The sequence below is a fragment of the Molothrus aeneus genome, chromosome 1 (genome assembly GCF_037042795.1).
Source record: "Molothrus aeneus isolate 106 chromosome 1, BPBGC_Maene_1.0, whole genome shotgun sequence".
NCBI lineage: Eukaryota > Metazoa > Chordata > Aves > Passeriformes > Icteridae > Molothrus > Molothrus aeneus.
The window spans coordinates 71440159-71454981 of record NC_089646.1 but is presented as its reverse complement, the minus strand read 5'-3'; the positions used below and the strand labels follow the sequence as shown (position 1 = coordinate 71454981).

The following is a 14823-nucleotide window of genomic DNA, read 5'->3' as shown; positions in this document are numbered from 1 at the left end:
AGGTGAAGATTTATTCCTTGTCCAAAAAGATGCCAGAATGTTTATTCAGACAGTGCTCATTGTGCTTCAAGCTGTTAGACCTACTTTACAAAGCCTCTATAAATGAAGTAAGAAATCTCTTTCTGCATTTAGCATTGTCTTTGTTTCTTTAGTTTGGTGATATTTATTGCATATGCATTCTGCATGGTTGGCTTTTCTCTCATTTCCACTGACATCTTGGGAAGAATTTTATTGATTTAAAACTAAAAGAGTGGCAAAATAATCAACCTGAAGTCCTTTTCTACCTGCATAATGAAGCTGAAAGTAAGTATGAGCTTTCTTACAAGCTCTCTAATGCACAATGAATCTTCTGAAAAACCTGGGCCCCCAAAAGACAAAAAGAAATGTGCAACAGAAGATAGAGATGCATGAGAGGAAAGCATCTGTTATTTGAGGTAAACTGAATATCCCTTCGTTTAAAAGTGATGTGCATGACCACAGCAAAATAGATGACCCCTGCAAGTTTTTGAGTCTCTTCTTGAGAGAAGATTGTACCTCTGGAAGGCAATTTTATTGAAATGCTCCAGTTGCTTATATTTATAGACATAAAATACACGTTATCAGTTTGATTGTTGTTTATATTATAAATATTTTGCTTCTCACCCGTTTCTACTTTTCTCTTGTGTTTTGTAGCTGATCCAGACAGTGAGTGCCATTGACAGAGATGACCCACAGGAGGGTCAGCACTTCTACTACAGCCTGGCTCCAGAGGCAGCCAACAACCCCAACTTTACTCTAAGGGACAATCAAGGTAATCAGAGTGGACACAGACAGTTAGCTACTCTAATTTCTAATGCCTGAGTTGGACTTGAGAAGCTGTGACTTACAGTGGGTGTTAAGATTGCCATTTCAAATGATACCATTTGACACCTGCTCCTTAAAGGCAATAATAAAATTACATATTACTTAATACACTTGAAGGTTATAGGATATTTTCTTCTCTATAAATATTCTCTAGCAATAGGCTCCTTTTCCTTTTTCGAGGAAATGTGCCAGTGTTTTGTGCAAATTCACGTCTTTTGGTCAGGCTGCAGGCATCTCTGATTATCGGAGTGGAAATTGCATTTGCTCAAAAGGAGATGCTTAAAGGTAGGATAGTAACTGGAACTAGAAGACGAATCTGAAGGGAATTACATTGCTCTTTTTTTTTTTGTACTCTACATGTTTTCTCCCAGGCACAGAAAAAAGGAAGGTTTTTGTACTGTTCCAGTCTTTTCCCCCAAGCACTTTTTTCTTTCTCCTTGCACATCCTCATTTCCCTAGAGAAAGAGGGAAGTAGGGAGGACTCGCAGACCCTTGGGGAAGTAACTTGGTGTACAGCTAAAGGTCTGTGTAAGATGACCTAAGTAGAAACTGAAACACCAGTGGGAAGACTCATGGCAAATCACTGGCATTTGAGCATTTCAACCAGTGGAATTTGATTTTTTGGGGAAAGCTTTGGTGGTTTTGGAGCCTGCAGGAAAGTCCTGCCATAGCAGGCCTTTGCATGACTGCTGTTGATAGATGATTTCCATGGCTAAAATCAGGCCCACACCAGCCTTCATTAGGAAAGAGGGATGACCTTGAGTGACCTGGTGCAGAGCTTGGAAAGTCAGTATTGAGGGGCTGGGTTTCAGTATGAGTTTAGTGTGTAAAATACCACGAATCAGCAAGCAATTCCAGAATAAATGGAGAGAAAGACTAGCCACCTGCAGCATCTATGGCCAGCCTCCAAGCCCAGCCTTGCTCCCACACACGCCTGCTTGCCACACTTACTTCCATAAGCCGCTATCTGGGCCACTCCAGGCATATGAAAGAGCAACAGAAAGGCTTCTAAAGAATCCCATGCATTCACTTACCAAACACGTCTTAAAGCATGGTACTTGCAGTGTCTGGAGCCTCCTCCACAGCATGCTCTTTCATCCCAAAAGTATTTTTCTCTATAGTGTCCCTGAAGGCTCCCCACACAATTTCCTTCATTTTTATCCCCTTTTTTCTCTCCTTATCTTTTTTATCTGTGAGTATATATTGCCAAAATAAATGAACAAATATAACACAACTATTGCTAAAGCATTTGGCAAAGAAAGCTCATTTCATCCTCAAGGCATCGTTCTAAAAAAAGAAACTCGCAAAACTCCCAGCATCAGATGCACTTTTTCTGTCTCAGGCCATGCTTGCAATAATTTATAGTGACAGCAGTGACTGAATCGCTGTGCCTCCCACTCTCTATAAAATACCAGTTTTCCATATACATATATACATATACATATATATATATATAATTATCACAAGAAGCTTAAGGTACTATTAGTTACTAATATGAAATAAAAATTATAAGTATCAAACCACTGACTATTTGAATGATCCACATAGTAAAACATAGTATAAGAATATTAAGCTATTAGAGAGCATCCAAAAGAAGGGCCATGAGGATGGTGAAGGATTTTAGGGGAAGCTGTATAAGGTGCAGCTGGGGTCACCTGGTCTGATCATCCTGGAGGAGACTGAGGGAGACCTCATTGCAGACTATCATTTCCTTGTGAAGGGAAGCAGAGGGGCAGGTACTGATCTCTTCTCTCTGGTGACCAGTGACAGGACTGACCAAAACAGCATTAAACTAAGTCAGGGAAGTTTTAGGTTGGCTATGAGGAAGATGTTTTTCACCCAGAGGCTGTACGAGCACTGGAAAGGCTCCCCAGGGAAGTGGTCACAGCACCAAACCTGTCTCAGTTCAAGAAGCACTTGGGCAAAGCTGTCAGGCACACAGTGTGACTCTTGGTGTATCCTGTGCAGGGCCAGGAGTTGGACTCATCCTGAAGAGCTCCCTTACAACACAGCATATTCTATGATTCTATGATTAAGGGTTTATTTACTGCCTCAGAAATTTGGAGAGCAGTAGTCATTTCAGTAAAAGTAATTTATGCTTATATTTTCATCAAGGGGCCACTAAGAGCCATACAAATCATGTAACTTGGGCACAGAGGGGGTAGCTATACTGTTTGTCACAGGGGGGCTAGACAAGAAACAGAACACACTTTGCTAGTCACAGCCTGTGCCCATAAACACGAGACAGGAATGCTTCCCAGGCTGTGGGAAAGCGCTGTTAAGATTAGCAATTGTGCTGATTACTTGGTTGTCCAATATAGCAGTAAGAGAAACTGCAAGACATGGAGCCTCCTTGGCAACAATTAAAACCTTGATTTATACTGAGCAACAGATAGATCACAGTTTGCATTCTGATGAGCTGTTTTACATTTTTTTTGGCCCTTGTAATTCTGGTCTCTGAGAACTTCTTCAGTCTATTCATTCTTTGCATATCTTCAGCAGACAGAGAAATCCTATTGTTCTCCTTTATAGATGGGGATCTAGGGCAAGGAGAAATTAAGCTACTTACATGCTGGGTTCTCTTTGAGTTCAGTAAAACCAGTGAGAAATAGACATGATAAGTAGCTGCAACAATCTGGGCACAAATGGCTTCTCAAGGCCTTATAGGAAAAATGGGGTGAAGCAGGGAATTGAGCTGGAGTCTCCCATCACTTTGGTGTCTGCTGTAGGGCATTGGCAGGACATCCTCCTTCCACCTTCTTCCAGGGGAGACTATGCTGGGAATAAGTCAGAAAGAGAGGCTTGCTGTAAGAATGAGCAACAAAATAAGCTTACTGCATTTCTAGATTAAACTCTGAGCTTATCTTCTGTTGAACCTCGATCACCGCCCTCCATCTTTGGGAGCCAGGAACCGTAGGAGACAGAAGACTTTTATAATAGGTGCAGAATCAGGATCTGTCATACCCCCACCAGGCCTGGTATCCTGGCAGCCCTTTGCAATGCAATTAAATTTGTCCTAAGAAAAAATTTGAGCTATTTCTACCTTCCCTAAATCTGTGGTTTACTTCACACATGTAAGCAGTGAGCTGAAAATCCTCAGGAAAAGTTGTGACTCTTTCCCCAACCCAGTCGTGTCTAGATTGCCTGCTTCCTTGTCTTCTTTCTCCCACTCCTGATGGAGTATTTCTTTATATTATTCCTAGATCTTCATAATTACTACAATCAGGTTTAAAGTTTAACAGGCTAATCATCCCCAGCTCTTCTACAGGTGTGTGCAGAAAGAAACCAAGCCTTTCTTCTGAGAAGAGCATTGGTTAGGTTGGGACCTACACAGTGGTCCCCTGACCTCTCCAGAGAGGTACATCATTTCCAGAGAGGCAGAAAACTGCAGGAAGATGGTGCTGCCTGGCTTGTTCTTACAACCACGTGAAGACACCAGCCTGCAGACCTGTGGGAAGCTCAGTTTTCACACAAACGTGGAACCAACTATGCTGCAATCTTCAGCATCTCTGCCCAGTGCTGGAGCTAAGTGCTGCCAGCCAGACTCTATGAGCCAAAGTTGCTGTGCTGGATGCTGAGAGGAAAAATATTGTGCATTCTTATCAGGCCTGCTTTTTCTTTTTGAAAAGAAGGGCTTTCGTGTCCTCACAAGCCCTCTTCTCTTGATGGCTGGGGCTTAGCAGATATCAAATTTGGAATAAAATTGTGTATTCCAGTCTCTGCCATGCTGCATCACGTTCCAGCTCATCCTTCACACTGCGCTAGCACGTCAAATCACATTGGATTTTGATGAGTCACACAACAAGCTTTGGTACCAATGTATTTCACTTGCAGAGTAACAGGTAGAACAATTCTTCAGGCATGATTTGGATGCCTGCCTAGTACAAAGCAAAATGAAGCAAAAGGCCCAGAATGTAATCCTGGGAGTTACAAAGAGAATTTAATTACCAAGAACATTTAAGACCTGGATGATATGGTCAGGGCATCACAGCAGAGGTATATATACATATATATCTTTCAATATTAGATTATAGAAACTTGGGTTTGGCCTGAAAAAAGAGTGGTTAAAAACCCTTGAGATCTCTCACTAGCTGATTTTGCACAGCTTCTGTCAACAGCTTGTGACTTCTTTAGCAGGCAGAGTATGACCAGCTCAGAATAATTAATCTTTTTCTCTCTCACAAAGAGCAATTTTACATGAAATGAAGGTTTGCTGTCACCTGAATAGAAGCTGTGACTTCTAGTGTAAGTCAGTTTAAAGAAAGTGAATCTTTCACCCAGAAAAGAGAAATACAACCAAATTACTCCAGTTAGGGTGACTCAAGTATTTTCATTGACACAGCATAAAAGCACTTTGCCACTTTCTGCCTTTGGGTTGATTTTCCTCATGCCAAAACTGGCCCAGTGATGAAAAGATGTGATATTAATAACTGTGGAGCATATATAGAGGGCACATAAACAGGCCAAGGGAGAGAAAGCGCTTGTATGTGCCCCAGTAGAGAGAAGGGAAAGGTTTGAGCAGGCAAGGGCTCCTGTACACAGCATTCCCTTTGCCCAGAACCCATGGGAGGCACAGGGTACTGCTCTCTGATGAGCTTTGGGACACATTCCTGAATCATTTAGGTTGGAAAATGCCTCCAAAATCATTGAGTCCAACTGTTAATCTAATGCTTCTGGGTCCCCCACTAAACCATGGCCCTAAGTGCCCCATCTACACATCTTTTGAATGTCTCCAGAGACGGTGACTCAAACACTTCCCTGGACAGCCTTCTCCAATGCCTGACCATCCATTCAGTGAAGAAATTATTCCTGATATCCAAGCCTCCCCTAGCACAACTTGAGGCCGTTTCCTCTTGTCCTATTGTTTGTTCCTAGGAAGAGACCTACTAATGTTTGTCCATACCCACTGCACACACTCAGAGCTGCACTGCATATCAAAGGTGAAATCAGTAAACACTGACACATAACCAGTTTTAAGCAACTTTGGGATTTTATTTTGCACCTGGTGTTTTTTCCTCAAAGCTCCAGCTCTTAGGACCACACGATTTAACAAGACACTACAATTTCACTGTATATTTGCATGCAGACATGTAGCACATTTCAGAATTTTATGGTTTTAGAGTAAAAGCTTGAAATGTCATTGACGTGCAAGGAAAAAGACCCTGAGATTCTTTTTAAAAACATGTCACAAATTCAAATTGATCTCACAAACCATGGAACCTGATATCTCAATACTTAGGTGTGCCTGTACTCTCTGATGCCATAAGATTAGAGGCACAAAGTTTGTAACTTCGGCCATAGTTTAAGTCAAAGAGACAAATCTGGCTAATCTAGCTTGGTTTGCCTATATTCCATTCTAAGGTTTAAATCTTAGCTGTACATGAAGCTCCTGATTTCCCTTCAAAAAGCCATCAAATCATTTTTGGTGTCTAGACTACAGTAGATCATATAGCTGAATTTATCTGCATGTAACCTGAGTATCTACACTGAAAAAAAAATCAGCCAAGATTTAAATCTTAGCAGAGAATGGACAGAGGAATAATAAGGAAATTGAACACTTCTATGTTAATATTTTAGGTTTTTTCAGAGTCTACCTGTGATCAGAAGGTTTGTTGCCTTTTCCAGGCAGCAATCCCATTGTGCTAATGCACCTGGGAGAGCTGCTCAGCATCCTGCATTTTCAAGCATAGTAAATGTACATTGGTAACAACCTGGAGATGCAGATGGCCAGACTGTGTGACCTCTTTGGAACAGGAAATAAAACTAAGTAGTAAAAGAAACTGCATGAAGATAATTTCCCAAAAACTGCCACAGCATCAGTGCAGAGAATCAGAGCTCGTAGGTTTGCCAAAGAGAAAAAGTACCTGTACTGTTCCCCCAGTAATCTTTCTTGGCCCTAGCCTTGCAGACATGTTTGCAAGAAAAGACAATTTTCATGCAAGTTTCTTTAGTCTCTTTGGTGACTCAGATCACACTGGAGACATTCAGTCCTGCACTTTCCAAAAGCACTGAAAAAATCAACACTCATCTCCAAAGACTTTATGCTTTGGCATCCTGAGATGAGAATTGAGAACAAGCTCCTGAATCCATTTTTCACTTTTTTTCCATTTTTTTAGATTAGGAAACTTGGTGCACATTCTGAGAAATTTGAGGGAGGAGATAGAAAGGAATTCAAATGCCACTGGTAAATGTTGACATTTTAATAAGCATGTTGAATATGAAGGAAAAAGCCCCAAAGGTAGGAATTTCCCTTTAAATGGCCAACAGCAACTGGCTGTTAGGTCACTCTTTTACTATTTTTGTCAGCAGCATCATTTTGATTCCTTTTGATTTAAGTTCTTATAAAAACAAGCAGTCACACTAAATGAAGCAGAATGGTCAAATCAAAGCAGAATAATTCTGACGATGACACAAAGCATTCTGGCTTTTTTCTATGGCAGAAGTACTAAAGAAATTGCATGTACTTCACAGAAAAAATGTTTAATTGTGAATTTTCAACTCGCTGCTGCTTTAGGGTAGCAAGCTCGGTTTTTTCCTTTGTCCCCTTGTTGCCTCAAGCAGATGATCATGCCATGTATCAAAAACCACAGAGTACCATCACAAGTCCACAAAGGTCATATGCCAGCATCTCCAAAATGGTGGCAGCGTCTGAGACCTAGAAAAGCTGCTGAGCATAAGCAAATAGGAACAACAAGTTGCCTTCAATTGCTCATTTCTGTCTTGCCCTGTGAAATCTGAACACTGTGAGTTTGCTCTGGGCATCTTATATCACAAGGGGTAAAGGCAACTCCTAATGTGTGTATGCCTCTCAGGTTTGGATCTATGGCCTGAGAGGATACTGGAAGAGGGGAAGGAGAGGCAAAATAATTCGTGTTTAACTGATTAAAAAAAAAAAAAAAAGAAGAGAGAAGAAAAAATGAATGTGGCCCCAAGGCTGATTTTTTTAACGTTTTTTCTCTGCAGAATGTATTGGCTATGCAATATAAGCTGTTCTCTCTGTTTATTTCCTGCCCCTAGACAATACAGCATGGATTTTGACACGGCGCTCTGGCTTCAGACAAAATGAGCAGAACACGTTTTACCTGCCCATCCTGATCAGTGACAATGGGCGCCCGGTGCTGAGCAGCACGGGCACGCTGACCGTGCACGTGTGCAGCTGCGACGAGGAGGGCGCGGTGATGTCCTGCAACGCCGAGGCCTACGTCCTCCCTGTCAGCCTCAGCCGAGGGGCGCTCATCGCCATCCTCGCCTGCATCTTTGTCCTGCTGGGTAAAGCCTGCACTTCTTCCTGGGAGGGACAGACTTTTCGGTTCTGGCCATGGTGCTGATGCACCAAAGGTGTAGGACCCAAACACACACACACATCTGTGTATACCTATATATGTAGATGCATGCATGCCTAAAGGGCCAAATCATGGACCCCATGGTGTAGTCAGCTGCATATGGCTTCAGGATCTGGACTGTAGGAATGGGGGAAAGGTATGGCCTGCAAATATTTCTGCCAGATGCCTGAAGTGCTAGGGTGTCTGATATGGCCATGCTTTCCTGCAAGGGTATGGCAGTGGAAGTATTGAGAGCTGTGGCTTGGGGCAGGTTAGTTTCTCATCCTGATCTACAGGAAACAGTAGTGGTAAGCCCAGTTCCATTTCTTGTCTTGGAGAGAGATATCCCCACCTCCATCCTTTTTCCTTGAGACTCTACATTTAAACGGTGCCTGTGCTGCAGTAAAGGGGCTGAGGGTCTTGCATGTGTTCTGTCTCCACAATTAAATTTCATGCTTTCCTTGCCCAGACATCCTATGTCCCCTGTTAGCTGTTGGTATCAAAAGAACTTCAGTTCCCTTGTTCAGTCTATCAAATTATGCTATACTAGTTCAAAACACACATTCTCTGGAATTTCAGGGGACCCAGTTTAAGGAACAGTGTAGTAAGATACAGGAAAAATTCTTTTAAAGTGCCTCAATTCTGGTTCTTCAAAGGAGCCTAGATACATCAGCTCCAAATTTCAGTATCCAAAATCTTTGCTGAGTTCTAACTCTGGAAACAGTCACCAAGTGATGGCACACTTTCAATAGAAAAGGGCTCCGGTGCCTGTACGACCACTTCTCCCCATGCTAATAAGCACAGCAAGGGTGAGGAGCACCAGCACTGCAGGAGGCTTGCAGATAAACAAAAAATTCCTTACAGCAGACTAAGGGGCTAGCTCTGCATTTTGCTGTGTAGGCAGACATATCACCGTGGTGACTTAGAACCATCCATCTCTGTCACATGCAGCATCCCCAAAGCAGGCTACAAAACCCACCCACAGAGCAGAAAACAAAATATGTCTATGGCACTATGCTGCTGCAGATAAACTGTTACTGACCTCTGAGCTGGCTAGCTTCAAAGTGGCAAGCACCACTAGATATCCATGTCCTAAGTATCACCAGGAGTTAAGAATTCAGGTGAGAAAGGGGACAGATTAGCAGGACCTCAAGCTCCCAGTTTTGACTGGGATGTGAGAGAGAGAGATTTCTTCACCTGTCAGCTTGCAAACACCATAGCTCTTTAAATCCAAGGGGCTAGTTGGGCTCACCCAGGGGAAAGTAGGGCAGAGGAAAGTCTGAAGCCCTGGCAAGACCTGTGTCCTTGCTGACAGCCCCGTGTCTTGCTTGGCTCCTGCAGTGCTGGTGCTCCTCATCCTCTCCATGCGGCGCCAGCGGAAGCAGCCGTACATCATCGACGAGGAGGAGAACATCCATGAGAACATCGTCAGATATGATGACGAGGGTGGTGGGGAGGAGGACACGGAGGCCTTCGACATCGCTGCCATGTGGAACCCACGGGAGGCCCAGCTGGTGGTGAAGAACCGGCAGGACATGCTCCCTGAGATAGAGAGCCTCTCCCGATACGTGCCTCAGGCGTGCGTCATGGACAACAACGTCCACAACTACGTGCTCGCCAAGCTGTACGAAGCTGACATGGACCTGTGGGCGCCTCCCTTCGACTCCCTGCAGACCTACATGTTTGAAGGGAACGGCTCGGTGGCGGAGTCGCTCAGCTCCTTACAGTCCGTGACGACAGACTCAGACCAGAGCTACGACTACCTGACGGACTGGGGGCCGCGCTTCAAGAAGCTGGCTGAGATGTACGGGGCCACAGACAGCAGCGGGGTTCTGTGGTAACAGGAGAAGAATGGCAGAGGGCTTTCCGAGTGAAACAGTGTCCAGTTCGGTCCATTCTCATCAGATGCTTCCATGGACATGGGTGAGGCCTCATAAAAAAATAGCAATACAGTGCTTGGATGAGAATGGGAAGAAGGGTGTGAATGAAAGTCTCTCCGGATCAGCTTTACTCAGTTAAATTAAGTCACATTTTTGAAACTATGAGAAACAGAAGGAAGGAAGTTTTTTCCTGGTTCTTTCAGCAAAACTGGAGAGCTCCACAGCATTGCTCTCTCTCTCTCTCCCCCTTTCTCTCCCCTTTGTACGCGGCAGCTTACTGAGCTCTATACATCAGGGTTCAAAGATCTATAAACTCCAACTGTAATCTCCAACTCACTGAGAAATTGTCACCACAGAAGAGTTGCTTCCCACTGGTCATTTCTTTCCCCATTAAAACAGAAAAGAATTGCTTGCTAACAAAAGAAAAAATCCACAAAGCAGAAAATTGAAACTGGAATCTCAGAGGGCTCCTTGTAAACTAAACTCCTCCCTCTGTTGCTAACAGAGCTCTTTTTTAATCCTTTAGAAACAAGGCTGAGGTTGGAGGTTCTTTTCCCATGTGACTGAGAGGGCTGGGGAAGAGGCTTTGAATTTCTGCTCTAGTTTAGTGGCTGATCTGTGAGTCACTGGAGTTAACACTAATCCATCTCCTATCAAGTTTGTGTAAATTTATTCTTGACTCTTTAAAACCATGACTCTGCTAAACTGCTCAGAACAAAACCAGAAAATCTGCCTCTTTTGCACTGTAGATGTCTCTTCCATGTGCCAAATGTGAAGATTAGATTCTACCAATGAAAGCCAAATGAATTTTAAAATAAGAAAAAGCTATATTTGGTAACTACATGGGTTAGATGGGCTTTCCTAATCTGTGTGAGGTCAATCCAAGGGATGTTTACATACTGTAGATAACCTACTTGAACAAATGCAGTATTATAGACCAATAAATGGATGTAAGAAAATTACATGTATAAGTTTTGTATATTTGTTAATTTTGGTAATAAATATGATGTACTGCATACAGTACAGTACCTTAGCACCTCTTTTAATAAAAGTTAAACAGAAGGGAAAGTCTGATGGCAATTTATTGACTACTTTGCACACAGCAGTTAGTGCTTATCTGCAGCTTGACATGCCTTGAGCATCAAGAAAAAATGGTTCATCAGCATCATGTCAAGGAGACAAGGCTTCAGTTTGCAGAACTGAGCAGATTGTCTGCTTCTTTTATCATTGTTCACTTGGACATTGCCCTTAGCAGTGAATCTGCCCAAGTACAGCCCACCAGACTAGTTACTTTTCTAATCGAATCATGATGAAATCAAAAGAAAGTCTTGCTTGATTTTTTTGAAACATTAAGGCCAGGGCATTGATAGGCTTGGAAACCAATTACACAGCCCTGACAAGTGTCTCGTGACTTCAGAGCCATGACAGACTAAGATAAAATACCTATTTATTCTTACTCTGCAGTCAGTTTTGTGCCCAGGTGTTTGCATGTGTAAATGAGGAGAGCTAGGGAAATTACACTAACACAAATTTCATGGAAAGTGGCAAAAGGCCTGTGAAAGCAGAACAGTCTGCAATGGAATTTGCAGGTTTATTTCTAGCTAAGGACTCTCTACAGCTCCAGTTGCCCAGAAAATATATGTGCACACATAGTGCACATAACCACCCAGTTACCACACTTTCACTATGGGCATGCCGTGCTCAGTTCCTGTTGCAGATGTACACAAAACATTGCAGTCTCTCCTTTGCTAATCTTAGGTTGTACCAATTTAAGGCAGGAGCCATGTTTCCATAGACTCACACAATGTCACACATCCCTGGAGAGCTATGCACCCACCAAGGAAAAAAGATTTTAGTGACTTCTTTCTTGTTAATCTGATGTGATGAAAATCTGGGCCTTCACAAATAGTATACCAAGGGTTCTGCTTATCACCTGAGCATGCTTTACACCATTGCAGAAAGGGCACTGATAATTATTTGATAGTGATTCTTTTACTCATACCGTAGCACTCACCCTCACATGTCATATTGATTTTAAAACATTAAATTAGAACTGCAGCCATCATGATGAAGGAAGTAGTCTAAAGGACACAAAGCTGCTGTTGAAAGTCTGAGAGATTCCTCACCTCCTGCCACCACAGATACGACAGAACACAGGCAGGAGGACATCTATTCCACCACTTCCCTGTCTGATCTAACCATTAGTTTTACATATTTTAAGCAGATGCCTTTTTCTTCTTAAAGCCTCAGCTGTTAAAGCTCTGTTACCTTTCTGGGCAGTTTTTCTCGGCATCAATACACTCATTGCTGAAAGCCTTCCAGGGGAAGTATAAGGCATGTACCCCCTGCAGCCATACAAGCCTGCAATGCACATAGATGACCTTGTCCCTCCACAGAGCTATGATTTGGTATTTTTAGACAATTACTGTCTCTCACAGTAGTCACAGTCTACAGTAACATAAAAGCCTCTAGATTGTTCTTCATGTCTTGATTCCATGATGGTTTAAATCTCCTATCGTAGGCAGAGTGGGAGGATGGGGTGTAAAAGTACAGTCCAGCATCACACTGCCTTCAACCTCCTGCATGAGAGTTACCCCAGGACGAGCTGCCTGATGCTCTGTTTTGAGTCCACAGAAGCCTCCAGACGTGGTCTCTGCCAGACAGGCTGTGCAGCAGCCAGGAGCAGCTTCCCAGGGTGTGTATCCTCCATTATGGAAAGACCAGCAGCCCTTTTGCCAGGGGCTTGCACTCATGTCACAGGGGAATTCATAACCCACCTTCCTAAGCTGCATGTCAGCATTAGGCTGTCTGATTGTCCTCAGGTTTTCCTCCATTTGTGATCACAGTCAATAGCTGCACAGCTTGATGTTGTGACACTTACCAGCTGGTGTTTAGTAGGCACTTGGCAGCCTGGCACCTTTTTTTCCATTTTATGGAACAGGTGACAGTGTTTCTGCAGTCTGTGAAATCTCTATGCCAACAACCAACACTTGCATCTATCACAGTGCCACAAACAAAACAGAAGAACCCTCTGGTTTTGCTGATGAGATATGAAAAGGATCCATTTTCAGACACATCAGGGCTCAGCAGGCCCAGAGTAGAAGAGGAGATTCCAAGCCCAAAGGAAATGCGTAGTGCCACAGACTGTCAGTAAAACAAGCACACTGGTCACACAGGTCCTCAGCCTCCTGCTCAAGGGCAGCCCTGGCTGTGTGCATGAACATTTGCAGTACTACATAAAACCTGCTCATGGTTTACAGCCAGAGAGTTCAGCCTGCCATGGTGGAGGGACTGGGCTTTTCCATGCCACCAGACACCTCCAAGGGACAGTCCCAGTTCTGCATGGCAGCCACTATCCACTGCCCTGGTGTAAGGGCAGAAATGTCAGAGGGCCAGGACAAGGTCCTATGTGCCCTCACCAGTGTCCCTAATCCCCTTGTGAATCAAGGTTGGTCTGAGTGCACAGAGCTTTTACCACTATTCATTTTGGCTTGTTTCTCTGATGACATTTTTTCCATGGCTGCCAGTTCTCAGGGGAAAAATAAAAAACTTACCATCCAGCAACAATCCCCTAGTCTCAGCTGTGGCTGCAAATCAGTGGTTCAGAGGAAAGAATAACAGAGCATGCAAGTCATTTTACTAATTTCAGCCACTTGAAAATTGAGCATATGGGCTAAGCAATCCATCTCAGCTCTCTGTCTCTAACAAACAGAGTTAGACAAAGAGTGATTCATTCCCCCCATCCTGGCCATCTGTATGATGCTATGGGCCCCTGGAGCTGTATGCCTCTCAGTTAATGGCTGGGCCTCTAGGGATTCACCCCTGCTGCTCAGTCTGTCCCTAGGCCTCTGCCCTACATTTGGTTTTACAAGTGACCATAGGCAAACACTACAGTCTCTGATGCTTTCCTTTCCTTTTCCTACTACCCATCTCTGCCTTGTCTAGGTAGGTTGCATGACCTGCCACTCTTATTCTGCACTGGTCATCACACCAAGTCTCTGAGTAGCAGTGTTCTTTAAACCATCTGTCAAGGACTCCAGGTCTCTTCAGAGCAAAATACAGAACTCAGGAATGCATGAAAAGAGTTAACATCATTTTGTCTAGTGTAAATTTTCTTGCAATGTTGCCTTTCATTTGCTGCTGCATTGCCCATTTATCCAGCTTTATTAGGCCTCACTTGATTTTGTCATTTCTCCTCCAGCTTTTATTGCTCTTAATCACTTTATCCTGCCATCACATTTGTTGCCTAAAATTCCCTTCTAGACCATTCATTAAAGCCAGTAGTGACACAAATCCTTGGGGGACACAAAAGCTATATTTTGGTCACCTTGAAATATCATTTATTATCCCATGCCAGTATTTTCCTTGATGCAACTTTCAAATAGCACAAGCTAGAACCTGCTGTCTGAGCACAGCTCCCAGGAACCATCAGACTGGAGGGATGGATATGTCCCAGAACTCTGTTCTGCATATGCACCACATCTTACTTGTCCTGGCCACGAGTAAGAGAAAGGAGGCATACAAAAGATGCACAAGTGATACCTTACAGATTCCAGAAAAGTTCTGTCCTGGACAAATTCAAAGTTGAGGAGATTCAGTTGTTTTTGCCTTTGTGATGCCAGGGTCTTACTAATAACATCATTTTGGTATATGCCAGCTTAGCTATTAGGCAGATCGAACACAGGAGAGAAGGTGGCATGTGAGGAAATCTGTACTGTTGCGAGCTAGTTATGTTGCTGCTCTCCCTTGTCCTGTGTGTCAGGGTGGGAGACAGCCCA

General features: G+C 43.4%; 1 protein-coding gene across 2 annotated transcripts in view; it reads left to right on the top strand.

Moving 5' to 3' along the window:
- CDH20 (cadherin 20) overlaps positions 1-11107 on the top strand; it is a 118724-nt gene extending 107617 nt beyond the window's left edge. For both annotated transcript variants that reach the window (XM_066559370.1, XM_066559379.1), the window contains 3 exons: positions 673-790; positions 7861-8112; positions 9507-11107. In XM_066559370.1, coding sequence (XP_066415467.1) covers positions 673-790; positions 7861-8112; positions 9507-10006 — 870 coding nt within the window. In that variant the 3' untranslated portion in view covers positions 10007-11107. The remainder of the gene's footprint in view (positions 1-672; positions 791-7860; positions 8113-9506) is intronic.
- Positions 11108-14823: the final 3716 nt, after the last annotated feature.